General features: G+C 44.7%; 2 protein-coding genes across 9 annotated transcripts in view; one reads left to right on the top strand and one right to left on the bottom strand.

Annotated features, from left to right (window-relative positions):
- Window positions 1-977: 977 nt before the first annotated feature.
- PIGW (phosphatidylinositol glycan anchor biosynthesis class W) lies at window positions 978-7,599 on the bottom strand. Of its 6 annotated transcripts, XM_035139160.2 has the most exons (4): window positions 7,433-7,599; window positions 7,149-7,194; window positions 6,085-6,276; window positions 978-3,072 (listed from the first exon to the last, which is right to left on the bottom strand). In XM_035139160.2, exon 4 carries the CDS (start codon window positions 3,049-3,051, stop codon window positions 1,540-1,542), a length of 1,512 nt encoding a protein of 503 aa, XP_034995051.2. In that variant the 5' UTR covers window positions 3,052-3,072; window positions 6,085-6,276; window positions 7,149-7,194; window positions 7,433-7,599; the 3' UTR covers window positions 978-1,539. The 6 variants fall into 6 exon arrangements, with proteins under 6 accessions (XP_034995051.2, XP_060124588.1, XP_034995053.2 ...); XM_060268605.1 differs by having other exon boundaries at window positions 7,149-7,599; XM_035139162.2 differs by lacking the exon at window positions 7,149-7,194.
- Window positions 7,600-7,624: 25 nt separating this feature from the next.
- The window catches only part of MYO19 (myosin XIX), a 26,707-nt gene continuing 14,539 nt past the window's right edge, over window positions 7,625-19,792 (top strand). The window contains exons 1-8 of one of the 3 annotated variants that reach the window (XM_035139156.2): window positions 7,810-7,948; window positions 13,981-14,122; window positions 14,757-14,901; window positions 15,365-15,513; window positions 16,013-16,126; window positions 17,326-17,458; window positions 18,248-18,317; window positions 18,533-18,635. In XM_035139156.2, the coding sequence (XP_034995047.2) occupies window positions 14,063-14,122; window positions 14,757-14,901; window positions 15,365-15,513; window positions 16,013-16,126; window positions 17,326-17,458; window positions 18,248-18,317; window positions 18,533-18,635 (774 nt within the window). In that variant the 5' untranslated portion in view covers window positions 7,810-7,948; window positions 13,981-14,062. Of the gene's footprint in view, window positions 7,949-13,980; window positions 14,123-14,756; window positions 14,902-15,364; window positions 15,514-16,012; window positions 16,127-17,325; window positions 17,459-18,247; window positions 18,318-18,532; window positions 18,636-19,792 lie in introns of all 3 variants that reach the window. The other 2 variants (XM_035139157.2, XM_035139155.2) reach the window with 2 other exon arrangements.

Raw genomic sequence — 19,792 nt, 5'->3', positions numbered from 1 at the left:
CTCTTTTCTTTGTTATTTCTCTTCAGTATTTCTTGAAGGCTCAGGGAAACAGTTTCTTGTGAAGTAGTATAATTCAAATGTCTGACGGTAAAGCAATAACACATTACAATATCATCTTAAATATAGATATTTTATTTGCTTGGAGGTTTTGATGCATTTTATTTGCAAATTATAATCACCTTTGTGTTGACTCAATCCAATGTACACCTCCGATTATTTTGAGCTCTTTCAGTTCTCTCTCTCTCTCTCACAGCCTCTAGTTAAATTCATTTGTCTTTTTTATGAGAAATAATTCCAACATTCCTCATTGTAAGTTTTAGTTTTTTGGAAAATATTTGATTGGATTGCCCATTGCATTTGAACACAAACACATTATAAATTAAAATAGGTGAATGCAGCTGTGTAGAAGGACTTGTAGCCCATCCAGGCATCCTTTTATCATGCATTTATGAATTGCATTCCTGATGGGGTTATTATGTTATTGGAGCGGTTCTACATGATCTCACTTTCAATTCTTTTTGCACTTAAATGGCAGACATACTGCTTTATTTCCAATTGGTGCATGTCCCCATATCTTCCTGCTGAAAGATTGCTACTTTTAATGCCACAAATATTTGTTTTTTTAGTTCTGATTTTATTGCACAATAGTGCCCCTCCAGGTGGCAATAAAACAGCAACATTGATTGGGGAAGCATCTCTGAACAACTAGGAAAGCGGAATGATGTCTGGACAGTCCAGTATAAATCCACCATTAATGCACTATTATTGTGTCAATGACACGTTGCAGAATACATCTGCAAAAATACCAGTCTGGAGGGATCCATTCACATGTTGTAAACCAGGCATCCCCAAACTTTGGCCCTCCAGATGTTTTGGACTACAATTCCCACCTTCCCCGACCACTGGTCCTGTTAGCTAGGGATCATGGGAGTTGTAGGCCAAAACATCTGGAGGGCCGCAGTTTGGGGGTGCCTGTTGTAAACCTTCATCAAGCACAAAGTGCCCTCTGCCTCAGTACCACGTCTTAGCATGTTAGACATTCAGTGTGTGCAGACCCACGGCAGGAGAGAAGGGCACCCTGCACATGAATGTGACAAAGGGACAAATAAGCTTAATGTCTGGTCTGCAAGGGTGACCAACCTCAGTTTCCCCTCAAATGGCCCCCACCAGCCCTGCCTTCCTTCTTACAACTAGCCCAGGGGATGTCCCTGACTGTAAGCTTCCTGTCCCTCCTTAGTCTCATTGTTGCCCCTTATAGAACACAGTAGGAAGGAGGAGGACAAAACAAGTATGAGGAGGCTCTGCCTGCCATTGGCTCTGGCTCCAGCTTGAGCTTTGGTCCCAATGCTACAGACATATGGAAATGTGATGAAAGTGGCCATGAGTTTAAAACAACTATAGTCCACATTCCTTCCTTTATACACATTCCAGTATACCTGCATGCATGCAAAGTCTTATAAAACCAGTGCAATCCCAGCAGGCAAAACCTTTTCTTTTTGGTTACAACTTATATATATATACACACACACATATATATAATTACCACCACTTTAAGATTATATTTCTTGCTTGCAACAGATACATAACCAAACAGTTTGTAAACATATATAGATGCAGGACAAACATAGCCCAGAATGCATTGCTGTGAATCGTGTCGACCACCATATTCACAAAGCCAGTCAAGACATTCGCTAGTAAGAAATACAGGAGCTGATTCTTATTCACAGCGCTGATCATGCACACACTCCGAGGCAATGTTTTCCGATCCTGGGGCTCCAGGTCATGTTTTTTACTTGCTGCTGCCGGCTGCATGAAATTCCAGCTGCAAGGAATGCTAGCCCCAGCCACCAGAAACTTTCCAAACACCAGCACAAGATCAGCCACCAAAAAGCAACTAAAGAGTAACAGGCCGTGAGCAATGACCCACACGCAAAAGGAGAGGTTTGCCATCCGTCGGGATACGGTGTCTATGCGAGTTTGCGTTACATGAAGACAGATAAAGAGGAAGAAAGCTGCAATCAGGAAAGAGCCGATCACGCCAAGCCACTCTCCCACCAAGCTCCTCCTCTTTAACAAATATAAGCCTACTTGCACGCTAGCCATGTAAACAGCTAGGTAGCCGATGACAGAAAATATGCCCTCTCTGTTGGCATTGAAAAACCCGTCCCGTGAATCTTGGCCATCGCTCCCATGCAAGATGAACATCTTCAAAGGTGTGAAGCTGAGGAAGCCTTCATAGACTATGGCAAGTGTTGCTGCAATTAACCATGCTCTGCGCACGGGGAAGACAGCCAAAAGCAATGACGCAGCCATCCGTACAACGGCTAAAGTGAAGAAAAAGTTCCAGTGCACACCGTATTCCGAGACATGTTCGTAATAGTCAATGGCCTTGATGCTCATCACCCGCCCAAAGCCAAGAAGTAGCAAAGGCCACACAGCAAAGAACTGCCTGGCAAGATAAGAGACTTTGTGCTGTGCTGTGCCAGGCTTCAGCCGGACTTCTGGACAAACCACAGCGTTCCCAAAAACAAATGATCCCACTCCAAAATCCATTACCCCTGTTCCATAGGTCTCTGTTTTGGCATACCGCCGAGGGTACTGTGGAAAATCTACAGCCAGAATGCTGATGGATGTCAAGACATTGACAAAGACTCGGAACACCGTTATTGAAGGAATGTACTCTGGTTCCAAGCTTGTCCTCAAGAAATCGCTTATGATTTGCTTAGGCGGCACTCTCACATAATTGGTTCTCTGACTGTATATGATCAAAACCAAGCTGACACAGAATAGGGTGATGGAGAGCATTACCCAAGGTAGGACAGGAGCCAAAATTGTACAAGACAACACTGGCGGGACAACTAAGATTGTGAAGTCTAGAAGAAAATGGCCAACCATTGACTGTAGTGGTCTTCCATAGCAGAGAAAATACAAGATCAACAGAAGCCCTCTGGAAAGGAGGCATAATGATGCTAGGGGTAAGCCAATGGAGATCTCCAACAAGGTAGTTCCATTCAAATTACTTAAAAATTCTTCTTTTTCCTTTTGCGACATTTTTTCTGCTTTTGTAAGTCACTAAAAAAAGAAAGAAGAAATCAAGTTAGCAGCAAGCAAACTGAACAAAAATCAAGAGTAGGCAACTGCATCTACCCCAAGGTAAATCCTCACCTTGGTGAATCTCTCTTGGTACCACTGTAAGTTGCTCCAATAGACTTTTTAAACCAGTGGGCAGGATAGAAATTAAAAAAAAAACCCATGCTGAAGTCACTTTCTCTGTGCATGATGACATGCAGCCCACATTATTTTTTAACTGCTACTTTTACAAGCAGTTGCAAAACACGCTTGCAAGAAATCAAAAGAGCTTGCCTAGGAACCACATACCATAGGATCCCAACATGTACCAGCTGTTATTCGGACTTGCAAGGCAAACACCTGAAGAGAATATTTTGTTTCTTTTTAACAAGTCAGAGCCAACATTCTTAGCAACTGCCACTAGTAAAATTATTGCGGTGAAATCATTCACATAAATTTACACAGCACCCTCAATTTCAGGTTTAGAGGGAATCATAAGACACGAGGGCCCCTCCAGGTGTCCTTATTGAGCATTCATGGTAATTTATGCTCACGATGCTATCATTATTATTATTATATGCACTCCCGCTTTCAATACCGTCTACACCTGTGAAAGTTTCAGGGCAGTCACATTGCTTCATTTCTAGTCAGTGTGTGTCCCATAACTTCCTGCTGAAATCCTGTAATTTTTTATATCCCCCAATGTTCCAGCTGATTTATTGCACCCTAGTGAAAGATGGCACTTCAGATGGCAATAATGCAGCAACATCAGGAAAACATCAAAGAACAACAACTCATAAAGCTGAATGATGTGTAGACAGTCCAGTATAAATCCACCAACAATGCACTATTATTACATTAATAACATGTTGCAAAATATCTTTGCAAAAAAACAAACCCAACACCACTAGTCTGGAGGGCCCCAAATATTTTATATTCTCAATTTCAGTTGTAGAAGAGAGAGGAGATAAGGGCAAGAAGATTGAAATGCTACACCTTTTTGGTCCGAGAGTCACACTGAATCAGTCAACCCTCCAATGACCACATGTAAAAGTGTGTGGGGCCTTTTTGCTATATAATAAAATTGTAAGGGTGTCATCACACTGCAGTTTGCTTCGCTGCCAACAGCCAGCCACAGGAACTCCAGCATGACAACAGCCTTACAATAGGGGTAGCCAGATGTGCGGCAGACACCCTGCTATACACTCTCTACTTGGCAGCAAGCCCAGCTGAACTCAATGGGCCTTACTCACATTGAGGCTACTTGCCACAACGGCTATGTTCTCACTCCACTGTGGGAGGCAGTATGCCTCTAAATACCAGTTGCTGGGGAATCACAAGTAGGGAGAGTTGTTATGCTCATGTCCTGCTTGTTAAATTCCCATAGGGGCATCTGGTTGACCACTATGAGAACAGGATGCTGGACTAGGTGGGTCACTGGCCTGATCCAGCAGAGCTCTTCTTATGTTCTTACTCCTACATAGTATTCTTCCACTAGTGAATGCATCTCGGCAAATTCTGTCTAATCACCTTTCCTCCTCTTCTTTTTCTTGAGGCCTACAATCGACTGCCACCTTCATTTTTCCCCTAGAAACATTTTTGCGATATGCATCTTTGGGTGAGACAAGCTGCAGCTCGTCAGGGAAAGGCGTCTCTGAAGATGGAGTTTAAAAGGCAAGAGCTCACCACACCCTCGCCTCTCAGCCCTGCAAGTCTGCAAGGAGGTGACGTGCTAGCTTAATTACAGCTCAGGATCTTCCTTGATAAAAGGCTGCAAGCCAGCAAACCTTACTGACTGGCCATTTTGAGGCTCTTTGCTCACCTTCCCCTGAAGATGGCAAGCTTTCAGGACAAGGTGTGTTATGAACCTAAGAAAAGCACTGTCACTGGATCAGGCCAAAGGCCCATCTAGTCCAACATCCTGTTATCACAGCGACCAATATGATGTCCCTCTGGGAAAGCCCACAAGGTGGACCTGACTGTAACAGGACTCTCCCCATTTGTGATCCCTCAGCAACTGGTATTCAAAAGTATACCACTTCTGAGCATGGAAGTAGAACATAGCCTTCAGGGTTAGATATTTAGTTAGTTTATTTTCCTTGCTTGTTTTAACGTGGATTTTATCCACAGAAGCACACAAAGCACAGAACTTAAAAACATAAATCAAATTCTGAACAGAGCTTAGAAGAACATAAACAAAACTTAGTTCCAGAGACATAACATTCTTTGCAATTGTAACATACCAGTACTTATAGACAGGAATTTTTTTTTATAAAAAAAATCACTCTTATTTAGTTGCTGCATTTATATCCCACCTTTTTCCTCCAAGGGGCCCAAGTTAGCGCACGTAGTTCTCTCCCACTTCATTTAATCCCCTACAATAACCCTGTGAGGTAGGTTAGGCTAAGAGGCAGTCACTGGTCCCAAGGTCACCCAGTGAGCTTCCACTGTAATGCTAAATAATGGTTTATGAGAATGTGGCCTTCCAGATGTTTCTTGGCTGCACTTTCCATCATCACAGAAACATAGGAAGCTGCCTCATACCCTTCCTGGCTTCTTATAACTAATTTAAATAGCATGTTCGTTTTGGGAAGCAGATGCCTCCCTCTCACCCTCTTATGCCATTAGTGTCTTGGGGCAGAGAGACCCCCCTCTCTCTTGCTCCTTTAGCTGATTCAAGTACCAGCTGCACCCACACCTGCTATTTTAACAAAGTTTGCCCATTTCCTTCTTTCCTCCCCATTCCTTTTAGCATCACATGATGTATCAGACTGCAGCCGTTATTTAAAACTGTAAGCTGCCTTGAATGCATTGGAGAAAAGGGCGGTATATATAATTACAGTTATCAAATAATCACATCTGCACAAACATTAATAATGGGTAATTCATCCAAACCCTACACAGTGCAAGACAAAACATCTGCTCTCTGAAGGTTTCATCCACTAGTCAAAAGCCCTACAAATAAAAGCTATAAGATCTGGAAAATATGCAGCAAAAACATTTTGAAAGAATTACCTGCATTCTTATGGAGGTTAAGTTTCAGCGAAGAAAGACAGCAGGATTTGTTTGGCTAACTGAAAACATTCTCATCAGAAAGGCTGGGTCAGAGACAGGTCTTTGCTGTTTCTCTGAGAATGAAAACTGTATTTAAAATACAGGTGTAGAGTTTCTCCTTAGCTCTGCACAGCTCCTCGCTTATACTTCCTGCTGCAAAAAAAGGTAAATCGGGGATCTGTTTCCTGATGACATTTTCATCAGAGCAAGTAGCCTGCTAAACGAGATTGCCTGATTCATCAGACTGCTCAGCCATGGCCAAGTTTAATATACTGTAAAGGTTACTAATGACACATTAAAAGGCACTAAAAAGAAAAGGCAGGGTGAGGTGGGAGAACTGCATCCTGATCCTACACCTGTGACAACAGGCTGCATGGCAGGCAGATACTCAGCAGGTGAAGCCTCCCCAGCGTTATCAAGCGGCTGAAAGGCACACAATCGGTGTCATCTATGTACATAATCGCAATTCCTGATGATCACGTTCATTTACTCACAAGAGATTTGCCTAGCACAGCAACAAAGATTTGTAGTGGAGGGGCGATGTATTTTACAATTTCATGAGGTTCTGATTATTTGATTGTACAACCCCGTGGTTCTTTCAGTTAGCGGTTTATAATTTTAAAAACAAATTAAATAATTTGCATTGCTTGTTTGCCAGCCACCGATTGTAGGTTTGGTCGACACAGACTGGAGTGGGCCACTTCGCATTTCAGCTGAATAAGGATGCCTCCCCCCCCCCGTAAGTTTTCACCTCCAGTAAAAAAAAACAACAACACCTCCCTACATTTTTTTTTAAAAAAACTAACACTTCTCCTTACTGTGCTAGCTTTCTGCTTGCCTGCAAGGAAGTGTTCACGCTTTTGATCCCACCCCTCCATGATACTAGGGAGTGTAACACCCCAGGTGTTCCGCGTGTAGAACAAGCAGCGAATTTCCTTGTCCCCACGTGGGTCCGATCTGGTAAGAGTGCATTTCCTTTCCCCACCACCTCGATCCGAATACAGTATTATTAATTATTTACTTACTTAGTACTACCCGCCTTTAGTCCTAAGGTCCAGGGGCGGGTCACAACTATTAAAACACAACATGTAAAAATTTAAAACAACTATTTTAGGCTGTGGTGCAACACACGCTTTCTAGGTGCAGCGGAGCTGGCTACCGAGTAAAGCCTGCGTTGTTGCTTCGGGAAGCATGCTTTGCTTCCGATAATACACGGATCCCGGCTGTTAAACTGGAACTCACCCACCCCGCACATTTTCTTGGGAAATCCCACTAATTTCCGCGTAAACCACGCAGCGACCCTGCGCACCCTTTTCTTAGGAGTAAACCTCATTGTTGAACTCGGTGGAGCTTCCTTCCGAGGAAAACTTGCGCCACGGTTCTCTGAACGTGAATTGGCAGTCAGGAGTCAGCCCTGTCTGCTTCCTTCGGAGGAAACAGGCACAGGATGAGGCCGGCGGGCTGCAAACCTCACACATCCCTACTGGGTAGTGAGCCCCATTGGATTTCAATGGGATACTGTATGCGCAAGTTAAGCGCGCACAGACTGGCGCCGAAAAGCTGCGGTCCTGTGAGCGCTCCAGATTCCCCCTGGAGTCCGAAATCGGGCTCCGCGTCCCAGAGGCGGGGCGTCAAATCCGGATCTTCCAGGGAGTCTGGAAGCCCTTCCGATTCAAACCCAGCAGCCTCCGCCTTCAGCTCCGCCTTTGCCCGGGACTGGCTGAGAGCCGTCCTTAGCCTCTCCTTCGCCTACCTCCGGAGGACGTTGCCTTTCGCCGGTCGCTCTCGATCCTCTCCTTCTCCATATATACTGTACATGGAACGGGTGAGTCCATTTAGCCTGAAATCTCTTTTTCTCTGCTTTCTTTCATCAGTTCCTTATAAGTGTAGTTATTTCTCTCTTCCTCTCAAAAAATGCTGATCTCTTAGTTTAAGCTCCACAATTTATCCCCCCCCCACTCCACATGCTGCTTCAGAAAGGGAATGAAACAAGAGTTCCCTTAAGGGTGTGCAGAGTTCTTTTCCCACTCATTGAAGAACAAAGGAAGGATCCCGGTGGGAAAGGGCCATAGCTCAGTGGTAGAACATCTATTTGGCATGCAGAAGGTCCCAGGTTCAATTTCGGGTGGGGCTGGGAGTGGCCTCTGCATGAAAACTTGAAGCGCTGCTGCTGGTCAGTGTCTGACTCTGTATAAGACATCTCCTATGTTTCTACGAAAGGGGGGCCTGATTTTCAAATCCCTCAGTACCCCCCCTCTCATAACAATACTGTATATAAATCACTGCCTTTAGTTTGTTGTTATGTTTTAAGAGTTTTTCATCTATTTTGATTTTATTTCTTACCTATTTTTGGTTAGTCACACTTAGGCATTGGCTTGAAGAGTGGGGTAGAGAAACTTGCATAAATAATAATTATAATAAGTGTAAACGTTGCTGATCCCTGGTTTTAAGCTTCTTCTACATCTTCTGATGTGTTCCTGTCCAACGTTGTATATTTATACATTTTGGGGGTTTCTTTTATTTGGCTTTTCAATGATGACCCCCCCACCCCTTTTCAATTTTAGCTCTACAAATGCTAGGCTGCCATGATTCTATAATGTCAACACACTTACCTGGGAGTAAGCCCACTGAACATAGCAGTACTGTCTTCTGAGTAAACATGTATAGAATACCTAGGCCCTCCAGATTTTGCTGAACTACAACTCCCATCAGCCCCAACAAACAGAACCAACTGTCAGAGATTATGGGAATTGTAGTTCAGCAACATCTGGAGGGCCAAAGGTTCCCCGCACCTGGGTTAGCGCATTGAACTGGGATTAGGGAGAGGCAATCTTACCTCCCTCATAGGGCTGTTGTGAGATTTAGTTATAAAGGGGAGGGAATCAATTTTATACCCTCTGGCTGTGGAGGCTCATAGTGGATAGGTCACCCTTTATTAATCTGATTTGTGCAGGTTTCAAAACATGTCCCACTTGGAGCAGAGGCTTGCTTGAAATTAGAGTGTGTGTCTAGGCAAGCTTGGCTAATAACTGGGTGAATCTTTGGGGGCCTTTGGACTTTTCTTTGTTGACAAAAAAAGTGTGCAAGGCATACTGGGTAAAGCTAATTCAAAATACAGCATTTTTCGTCATTGTAACAACAATGTGTCACAGCACCAACATCACGTAAATTTAAAAACAAAGTGCAATGACCTTGCCTGATCAAACCCAAAGTTCAGGACATCCATTGCCAATGATGACTATCCAGGGGTCTCCAGAAACCCACAAGCAGAACAAGAAGGTGCCAGCTCTTCCATCCTGCTGTGGGACCCCAGTACAGTATGCAGGTAGACTGTCCCTCTACTTGGAGGCTCAAAGTTTGCTCTCTTAGCTGATCACCATAGATGTGGGATGGGGAAGCTGTGCCCCCCCCCGCTCCCGATGATGCTGAACTATGTCTCTCATAATCCCTGACCATTTGCCATGTTGTCTGGGGCTGATGGGAGTTTGAGTCCAGCAACATCTGAAGGGGACCAGTTTGCTCACCACTTAGTGTGGGCCTTGAAGGGCTGATCTCTCCCTCTCCCTCTCCCTCTCCCTCTCCCTCTCCCTCTCCCTCTCCCTCTCCCTTTCCCTTTCCTTTTCCCTCCACTCTGACTTTCCTTTATTGTTTCTGGCTTTTTTTGTTTCTAAGCCTGATGCCAGGGCCTGTCTCTCTCTTTATTTTTAACGTAACTTGATCTGAGAGATTATTGTTGTCTGAAAAGCAGATTTAAAAATTTATAAGAAAAGCAGAATTAAAAAATTATAAATAAATACAACTTTGGAAGGCCTTGAATACACTAAAGTAGAAAGACATTATTATTTTTATTATTTTTATTTCTATTCCACCCTTTATCTGAGGATCAGAGGGCAGTTTGCAATACAAAAATATTTCCATCAGGTAGTAACCTACATACATGCATAGATGTACCATATTAGCCAAAGGCCTGGGAGAAAAGGAATGTTTTTGCCTGGTGCCTAAACAGATGTAACAGAGTATCCAGTTTTCAAGAAAAAATGAAATACAGTATACACATCTGTAAACCAGAGAAGAAATGAAATATACACATCTGTAAACCAGAGGTTACTTTTTAGGAACATAGAAAGCTGTCTGATACTGAGTCAGACCAGCGCAATGTTGTCTACACTGACTGGCAGCAGCTCTGCAGGGTTTTAGACGACTGTTTTGCCCATTTCCTACCTGGAGATGGAACCTGCAACCTTGTGCATGCAAATTATGTCTGCCACTGACCTAAGCTCATTCCACACATTTAAGTGCCTTTTTGTATAGACTCCATGTGTTCATTTATAGTCGTCAACAACAACAACCACAACCCAAATTTCTAGCTCTTAAGTGTCTACAGACATTCATGAAAGTATTTGAAACATAGGAAGTTGCAGTTGGATTATCGGTCTATGTTAGCTCAGTATCATCCACACTGTCTGGCAGTGGCTCTCTAGGATTTCAGACAAGTCCTTCCATCCCCACCTGGAAACTGAGCCTGGCACCTTCAGCCTGCAGAGTAGATGCTGTACCACTGAGCTGTTGCCCGTCTTTCCTCATTTTCTCTGCTTCCGGCGAGAGAAGTGCAAACTTAAGTTGACCAGAGCAGTGTGGTTGCAGCAGGGAGCTCAATCAGCTGCTGTGCCGTTTTAGATTGTGATACATGGGCTGGATTGCTTTAGGTCGTACTGGGGGGCTGTTGTAAGGAGGGAGGGGTGGGAGCCCACCCCGCACCCCCCGCACCCCCCGCCAAGGATCTGTTAGTGTCTCCTAATGCACGAAGGTCCTTCCTCTCCTCTGCTCTTCTGCCTCCATACTGACATCTCAGGTCCCAGGGTCCAGTGGCCGAACTCTTAATTGCAAGGCCTTATAATGTTGCAAGCTTATTGGGTCACTTCTCGAATGCTCGATGGCTTCTCAGCTGTTGCACAGAAATGGCAATTCTTCCTCATGCTGCCTTTACATTCTCCCCCTCCCATACTTAAAATGCAACATCTCTTAAGTACTTGACAACCAATGAAGGGTGGTTAAATTCCCATCATGTCCTGTTTGGGAGCTTCCCAGAAGCATCACAACTGTCTTCTGTTGGAGACAGGCCACTGGATGGATTTTTGGTCTGGTCCGCCAAGGAGATTTTAATGCTCTTGAATCCTGAATGAGATATCATACATTGCTGTTACCGCAAATAGAGGCTGAATGAGAATTAGGAGACCCACTGTCCTTGGCACCCAGCTGAAGAGTGTGTTTGTGTGTGGAAATCTGTTCTAACAATCCTTTATAAGCAGGACAGGTTGTTTAAAGGGTAACTGTAATCCACAAAGAGGCCAACAATGGATCTTCAGAGTTAAGGGAAGAATAGCTTTATTGTTCCACCTGTAGGGGTTCCCCCCCCCAATGTTATTGACTTCAGGCAGTCAGCATTCCATGCCCACTAAGCCCTATCTCCTCTTTGCACCCCACTCCTTTTTAAAAATGATTATTATTATTTTGCACTTCTGCAAACCTTAGTGCTTCTCCCTACCTCCTACACCTGGGCCTGCTGATTACTTCCCTTGCTTGTGTGGATGGGGCTGTTTATGGATCGGCACTCACCCACTGAACATCAGAAATAAAAGGAATCCTAATTGATGGTCCACAGGGTGGATTTGATTTAAATCAAATCAAATCGATTTAAATCACTTGACTCAAACTTGACTTAAACTCCCCCCCCCCCCGATAGACTCATTATTGCTGGTATAATCTTAATATTTACAACCAGAGGAAGGTTTCACTTTTGGAATAATAAATTTTCAGAGTAGTTTTTACAGTTATATCAAAAAATACTGATTTGGTTACACTTAGAAATACATAGATAATTATGAAATTATTGTGAGGTTTAATAAGTTAACTGTTTATATTTGGACAACTTTTCTGCTGTACTTTATTGGAAGGAGAAAAATAATCATTTATTTAATAACAATTTAAACAATTTATTTAACTAGAGCAATAATATTATAGCATATGTATCCATGTTTGTTTTCGATGTGGATAATTTTTTTTAAAAAACCAGACTGAGTTTTAGCACACATGAAAAACTTAAAACAAATCCTTATTTCCTGATGTATGGCCTTTGGGCTATAATGTAACTTAAATAGAAAACTATCTTTAGAAAGATTTTTCCTCCAAAAGCATTTTATTTTAAAAATCCGATTGAAATAATAATAAAAAATGATGTTTATCCACCCTGGAGGCCCACAAATATTGCTTTGGCTTACTAGCCAGCCACAATTTGTGATTGCCACCAGCCCACTCTCCTGCATACTCTGACGTGGACCAGGGTCTTCTCTCATTAGTGCAGGAAGTATAGAGAAGCAAGAAGAGTAGGTCTAACTCTGAGCATGGCTGATGATGGATATCACCCAACATAAGGGAGCAGAGACCAGAATGGAATAACCAGGCTTGCAGGAAGCCTGAATGGGCACATTCCATGCTGCAACATTTTATTGCAAATCCCACGAATAGTAGCTGTAAATGAATAATATGGGTCTATCTCTTAAGCATAATTATTTTTGATGGGGGGGGATTCTAACCAGTGAAATGATCACAGGGGAAATTAATAAAAACAACACCCCACAGTTTAAATCTGCTGGCTGCAGCTGGCTGAGTTTGCTGCTGCTGGATAGAACCAGCAGTCTGGGTTGCTGGATGGTTTTTTGTTTTTTCCCCCCTGGCGTGTAACTTTCCACTGGCCACGCCTGTGCAAAAATGTTCTGCTGTCGTTTTTCCCCACAGGCCTTCCTTCCCCTCCTCCCACAAATCTGTAACAGCCGGGAAACCTTACATTTAAGGAAGGAGAAGAATCTACTTCGCTACCCTTAATCCAAAAGGATGCAAACAGATATTTCTCTAAACTCTTTCCCCCCCCTCATTTAGGGATTTGTGATATTGCCCCTTCCGTTCAATTTTGTATAATTGACCCTGGGGATAGTCCCCAGGCCCCACTTTGCCTCCCTAAACCCAGATGCTTGCCGTTGCTCAGAGCGCTGGAATATAGGAAGTGGTGTTCTGAGCTGTACCTGGAGATGCTGGGTTTTCAACACAGGACCAAGCTACGGCTCTTCCCTCACAGGATAAAACAAGTTTCCAGTCCTCATGGTGTCGTACTAAGGGCCGATTTAAATAGGAACAGAAGAAGCTGCCTTGTACCGATTCAGACCATTGCTCCATCAAGCTTGGTATTTTCTATCCTGAGGGTGGGGAACCTTAGAGTAGATCCCCAGGCCAAATCCATACCCGCCATGTGTCCTAGAGAAAAAAAGGGGAGGACATCCCATTTCTCCATGTGAAATTGCAGTGGGTATTTTGGGTGCTGTGATCTCACACCCTGAAAAAAGCACTTGTGGGGGGAGATAGCAGCGCAGGTCACATGCCTCACCCGGGAGCACGTCCTGGAAAACATGCACCCCAGCTTTTAATCTAAAAAAGTTGGACTGGATGCATATGCAGCCCTCTAGTCTAGGCCACACGCTCTTCTCTGTTTTGCTTTGCACCTTCCTTGAGTGTTGGTGTCTGGCCGTAAGGTGCCCTTCGTTCTGATAAGGCCCTTTGTTTGCCTGGATGGAGGAAAGAAAGCAGTGTGTGGGAGTATATGGAGAAATTAGCCTAAGTAAAACACACCTTTCTTGCTCCATCTACTTTTGCCCCTGGCACGTGGCCTAGAAGGGCTGAAAAAAAACGGTTCCCCACCCCCATGATTTATCACGTGGCCCATTGAAGTCTTCCCTGTCGCTCTCAGTAGCTTATTGCAGGTTGCCAAAACCGCTTCAAGTAAACAACCTTCTTCATTCTATTCAGGGCTCCTCGTTTCTCTTGCTTGAGATTTCCTGCAACCTGAAGTCTGCCACCATTGAGATTTTGCCAAGCTGGTAGTGCTCCAATGCATTCTCCAACACGAACTTCAAAGCCCCCCAAAATGAGAAGGGAAATGCCCAAGCAGGTAATGTCAGGGAAAGCTAAGATGGTAATGTGGAAAGGCTTCCAGTAGTGCCAGGAAGCCATCCAGGGAGCAGACCATACGGCTGCCTGTCCAGAAGCTAAGAAGCTGCCTGATACTGAGTCTGGCCACTGGGTCCATCTAGCTCAGTGCTATCTGCACTGGCTGGCAGCAGCTCTTCAGGGTTTTAGGCAGGGAGTTTCTCCTAGCTGCTGGGGACTGACCCTGAGACCTTCTCCAAACAGAACAGGGCCTTTACTGCTGAGCTACAGCTCTTCCCTAAAATTAAAGCAAGAATCTAGTCCTCATGGTTCTGAATTTAAGGGCCAACTTTGATAGGAACATAGGAATCTGCCTTAAACTGAGGCTGGCCTTTGATCAATTTATCTCAGTATTGTGTACACTGATGGACAGAGGCTCCAGAATTCCAGAGGAGTCTTTTCCATCTGTGCCTGGAAGTGCCAAGGATTGAACCTGGGACTTCCGACTGGTGGCAGTTCTCCAGGGTTTCAGGCAAGAGTGGATCCCAGCCTTACCTGCTTGTAAACGTACTTTCAGGGCAGCTTTTTATATGGCAAAATCACCATCCTGGTGTTTTGGTCACTTAGTGACATTTCCTTCTGCCCTCTTCCTTCAGGTGAACGGCACAAAGAGTCACCCGGCCACCGGTTGCGATGAAGAGAATGGTCTCGGGGAAGATGTCAAATCCTTCTTGGGTGACGAACGGCAGCTCCATTGCTTTGATGACCTTACCAAAGTGAATCCTGTGACCATCACAACTGGTAGAGTTTAAAAACAAACAAACACCACTGTGCATTCACATGTCACTAGAAGACCAGGGTGGTGAACCTGTGGCCCTCGGTCCAATTTCATGCAGCCCTCAGCATCACCCGGCACCCCAGGCTGTGGGCCTACTCTTTCTGTTCTGCCCTCTCCCACATTCAAGGAACAAACTCATTTCCCCTAGTGCATTTCTTCCATTACACCCCCCCCCCCAAATAAACCCTCCTCACCTTGGTTCTTGGGATTGGGGCTGAACTAAAAAGACCCCAGTCTCTCAGCTGTCTATAATTTATACCAGCAGTGTGGGAAGCTGTATCTCTCTAGATATTGCTGGGCTACAGCTCCAACATTTGGAGTCTTACAGCTCCCCCACTCCTGCCTTGTTGGGGGGGGGGGAGGTTGAGTTCGCAAACATGAAATAGCACATTTCTTGCCATTGATGAAACCTTCCGTCGTCCTCAGTCCTGAAGTGCCTGCAAGCGAGATACGCCATCGACGTGTTTTACACCAATGCCGGCAGCAGCCTGGTGGCAGTCAACCCCTTCCGGACGATACCGCCTCTCTACTCGCTCGAGCTCATGAGGGACTACCACACTGCCCCCCGCCTTCAGGTGAGTGAGGGGTGGAGGGCGGACTGCACCAGCTCAGCTCCTGCCAAATGAGATCTTTAACAGTTGGTGGCTTTTAAAAAGGAAGCTGTAAAGGCTGCACTTTTGGAGCAGAAGTCATGATGGGGTAGGGAAGGTTGCAAGCTTCCCACCTGCCCTGCATCCATCATCGCCCTTAGGTTCCCACTAAGCCATTAACCCATTGGGTGGGGAACAGATGCAACCCTCCAATGCCTTTTGGACTCCAATTCCCATCAGCCCCAGCCAGTTTTGCCCAATGGTTAGGGATGATGAGAGCTGGTGTGCAGAAAGATCTAGGGATCCAAGGACTACAGTTCCCATCATCCCTAACCGTTGGTGGCCCATGGTCATGGATGATGGGGACTGAAGTCTGCAAGATCCAGAGGCCACAGGTTCTCCACCCCTGTATTTAGTGAGCTGCACCTGACAGTAGCTTTTTCCCTTCCAAAAAACCACACATGTTCGCTCTTTTGCTGCTCAGGAACTCAAACCTCATGTCTTCGTGGTAGCAGAGGAGACCTACAGGAATGTCCAGAGCCAGATCCCACCTGTAAACCAGTCCATCATTGTGAGCGGCGAAAGTGGAGCTGGGAAGGTAAGGGAAAGACTTCCTTCAGGCATATTTCTGGGATCGTCTGCCTGCCTGCCCACCTCTGGGTGAAGGCCATGTTGCTGGATGGGTGGCTTGTGTAGGTGAATAGCGAACAGAACTTTTCCTTTTATATTTTATCTTTTATGCATTACCTCAAAGTGCAAGGCTTTTTCTGATCTGTGCAAAGTTCCCTGCATGTGGACAGCTACCATATCTGAGAAAGGTGTTATGTAGCCCTGATGTCATAGTGTCCTTATGAGCTATCCACTTTTGGTTTTGATAATACACTGCAGTTTCCTATCGAATCCGAAATTGGGAAACCGTGACTTATTCTGACCCAGGGGTGGGGAACCTTTTTCGACCCAGTGGCGGTGCTGTCATTTTGGCCCCAGGCCAAGACCTTTGTATGCCCAGGCATTTTAGAGTTGTGTAAGCAGTTTATTTATTATATATCTCACCAGGGCCACAAACATATCATTAAAACAAGATCATTAGAAACATTCCAAAGCAGCGTAAAAGCAATCACATTCCCTCAGCCAATGATTTCAGGGTTGTCAGGCTCAGTATCTTTCAGCCATCAATCACTTGGGTAAACATGAATGTCTTTCAAATCATCCTGAAAAGTCAGTATTGAGGGAGACAGATGCACCTCCCCCAGGGAGGGTATTCCACAAACTGGGAGCCACCACTGGAAAAGACCATGCTGCAGGTCGGCACCAGCTAGCCCCCCATGGCAGCACCAACACCTCACCTGCTGATCGCAGGGTTCGAGGTGGTGGATTGTTTTACTTGCTCTGTAGTTTTTTTGCAGCTTTATTTGTTCTGAGCATTTTAGTATGTGTTTGGTATGTTTAAGACTTGGTTGGCTGGCATTTATTTTCTGTACCCTGTCCCGGTATCGGCATTGATGGCAGGTGGGGAAATATTTTTTACTAAACTGATAAATGGGAAAGGAGAAGGGAGGTTGGAGCGTTGGAGTCCAAGCTTCCCACAGTCATTGGCCATTCTATTTAGCACATGGGTGAGCTGAGCAGTGCCTGTTCACACATTCTAGCAGCAAGTTCTCTGCACGTGGGAACAGTCTCAAAATGCTAGCTCTTCATTTGTGGCCTCTCCCTCTTTCCCTCCCCGTGAACACCTTTCTGATTCAATGACATCTGTCAAGAGCAGCCCACAGCTCACATTCATGACCATCTTTCCAGACATGGACCTCGCGTTGCCTGATGAAATTTTACGCCACGGTCGCCTCGTCCTCCACCATCCCCAAAGGCAGTGTGGCAGTGGAAAGGATAGAAAAGAGGGTGTTGGACTCCAACCCAGTGATGGAAGCCTTTGGTAAATATGACTTTTGAATAGATATATTCCTGCCAGTGTAGCAGCACAGATCAAACTGCCAAACCACAGGTGGTGTGAACTGTGCTTTGGGTTCTGTGGACAGCAGGCAAACCATGACTTGAAAGAACCTCAGCTGGGCTTTCATTTCAAATTGAATTTTAAAAGCCACCAAATAGAAAACCGCCTTCCAAGTACTAATCGGTACACTTTAAGGCTCCCAGTTGTTGATCTGCAGCCATGTCTTAATGTGCTGCACACCTGAAACCACATATGACATCAGGTAGTACAGATGTGTGCGGCTTGGGGGAAATGGTCTAGCAGGCCAGGAGTTTCGCATGTCTGTTGTACAATAGGGTTGCCATATTTCAAAAAGGTGAGAATCCGGACACAAAGGGGTTTTTTTTTGCCAAAGTTGTGAGCAATTTTTAGTTTTGCCCAAAGTTGTTGAGCTTTTTTGGAGCTATTTTAAAGGGAAATCGCCCAAAACGACACTGCCAACATGGGTTGCCATACCTCCGGATTTTCCCGGACATTTTTGAGATTTCTGCTCCCGACTGCAGTATGCTGGCTATGTACGGGAAATTCCAGCCATATGGCAACCCTATTCTACATTAACAGGGATTTCCCATTGTGTGCATACAAATGGTGAACTGTCTATTCCCAGAATCTGCCAATCCGCTACATTTCCTTCCTTAAGAGGGAGAATTGCCTTGACTGGTGTGTTGTTGTTTTATTTTTGATTATTAATCTGCCTCTTCTCTTGTTCTCCACTTGGGCTTGACTTCGCAGGAAATGCATGTACCCTTCGGAACAGCAACAGCAGCCGTTTTGGCAAATACATCCAGCTTCAGCTAAACAGGTATGAATTTAAAAAAGAGAGAGAGAGACATACAGCTGGACAGCACTGAAGTTGGCTGACATTGCCACTAGTTCCTAACTGCAAATTTTGTGCTGTCTTTATTGCCATGAGGACATGTGCTGAACTTGGCATGCATCCTTGGGGTTGATGGGGTTCACAAACTTCCAGATACTTAGAAATATATTGAAAAATGATTTCTGAGCATTTTTCTCCAGGTCTCAGCATCTAACAAGTGCTTCCATCCAGACTTTCCTGCTGGAGAAAACAAGGGTTGCCTACCAAGCCCCCTGTGAAAGGAACTTTCATATCTTCTACCAGGTTTGTGCCATCAGTGTTTTTTGTTGTTATTATTTCAAATACATGACCTTTCCTTTTTGTATGTTTACATGCGGGGGAATGCAGAGTCAGTATCTGGCTTCTGCTCCTTTGAGGGTCCCAAAATCGGTAACTTAAACTTGATAAGTATTACCAAATTAATTAAACACAAAGAGAAACCCTTGAAATAATTTGATGTCAGTTAATTACAGCAGCACAGGAAGCAGCCTTCATACCAGGTCAGATCCTTGGTCCATCTAGCTCAGTACTGTCTACACTGGGTGGCAGCAGCACTCCGGGGTTTCAGGCAGGGATCTCTCCCTGCCCTGTCTGGCGATTCTAGGGATGGATTCTGCGTAGTCGCTCCTCTTTATTCCAAGTGTGGGTTTTGTGAAAGTAAGTTTAGGCAGACGTATGTTATTTATATTTCTCTGTGTTACTAATAATTGGGGAATAAAGAAAACAATGATGTTAACCTGTCATTCCTTCATTTTTTTTTTAAATTGGCAAATCTGTATGTTTGTTCCTTAGTTTAGGCCAGGGGTTCCCAACAAAATTTTCTCGAGGACCCCTCATCGAGCCGCTATTGTGACAAGGACCCCCATTAATTCCTAACCCTAAAATTAAAAAGTGAGAGCCAAATTAAGAGTCTTTTTATATTTTATATTTATACGTTTTTTTACAGTTCTTCCTCTTCATCTGTAGGCCTTTGTCGTTTTAACGAACCACTTTTTAACCAACGGTCCATTTTTAACTACGCAAACTGTAGCTTCCGCGAAAAACGCTTTGTTTACAAACACTACTGTTTTGCAAAGAGGCAGCGCGTGCCAGGGAGGAGGGAGGGGAATGGAGAAGACAGGGTACCTGCGCAGTAGCGCACAAATGAAGTAGAATGCGCGCGTTGCCTCTTTGCAAAACAGTAGTGTTTGTAAAGCGCCACCTAACGGCATACAGCAGAACTACTGCCTCTATCTAATTCTAGTTTTGCGCTAGACTCTGCTCATGCAGGAAGCGGTCAAAACAAAAAATCTGTTATCATACGAAATATATTTAATATATTTTTTATTCTAATAGCATCTTGCGGACCCCTCTGGCATAGCTCGCGGACCCCTGGGGGTCCCCGGACCACCTGTTGGGAACCACTGGTTTAGGCAAATGCC

The sequence above is a fragment of the Zootoca vivipara genome, chromosome 15 (assembly GCF_963506605.1).
Source record: "Zootoca vivipara chromosome 15, rZooViv1.1, whole genome shotgun sequence".
NCBI classification, from domain to species: Eukaryota; Metazoa; Chordata; class Lepidosauria; order Squamata; family Lacertidae; genus Zootoca; species Zootoca vivipara.
Note: the sequence above shows the minus strand (reverse complement) of the source record. Positions and strands in the feature narration are given on the sequence as shown.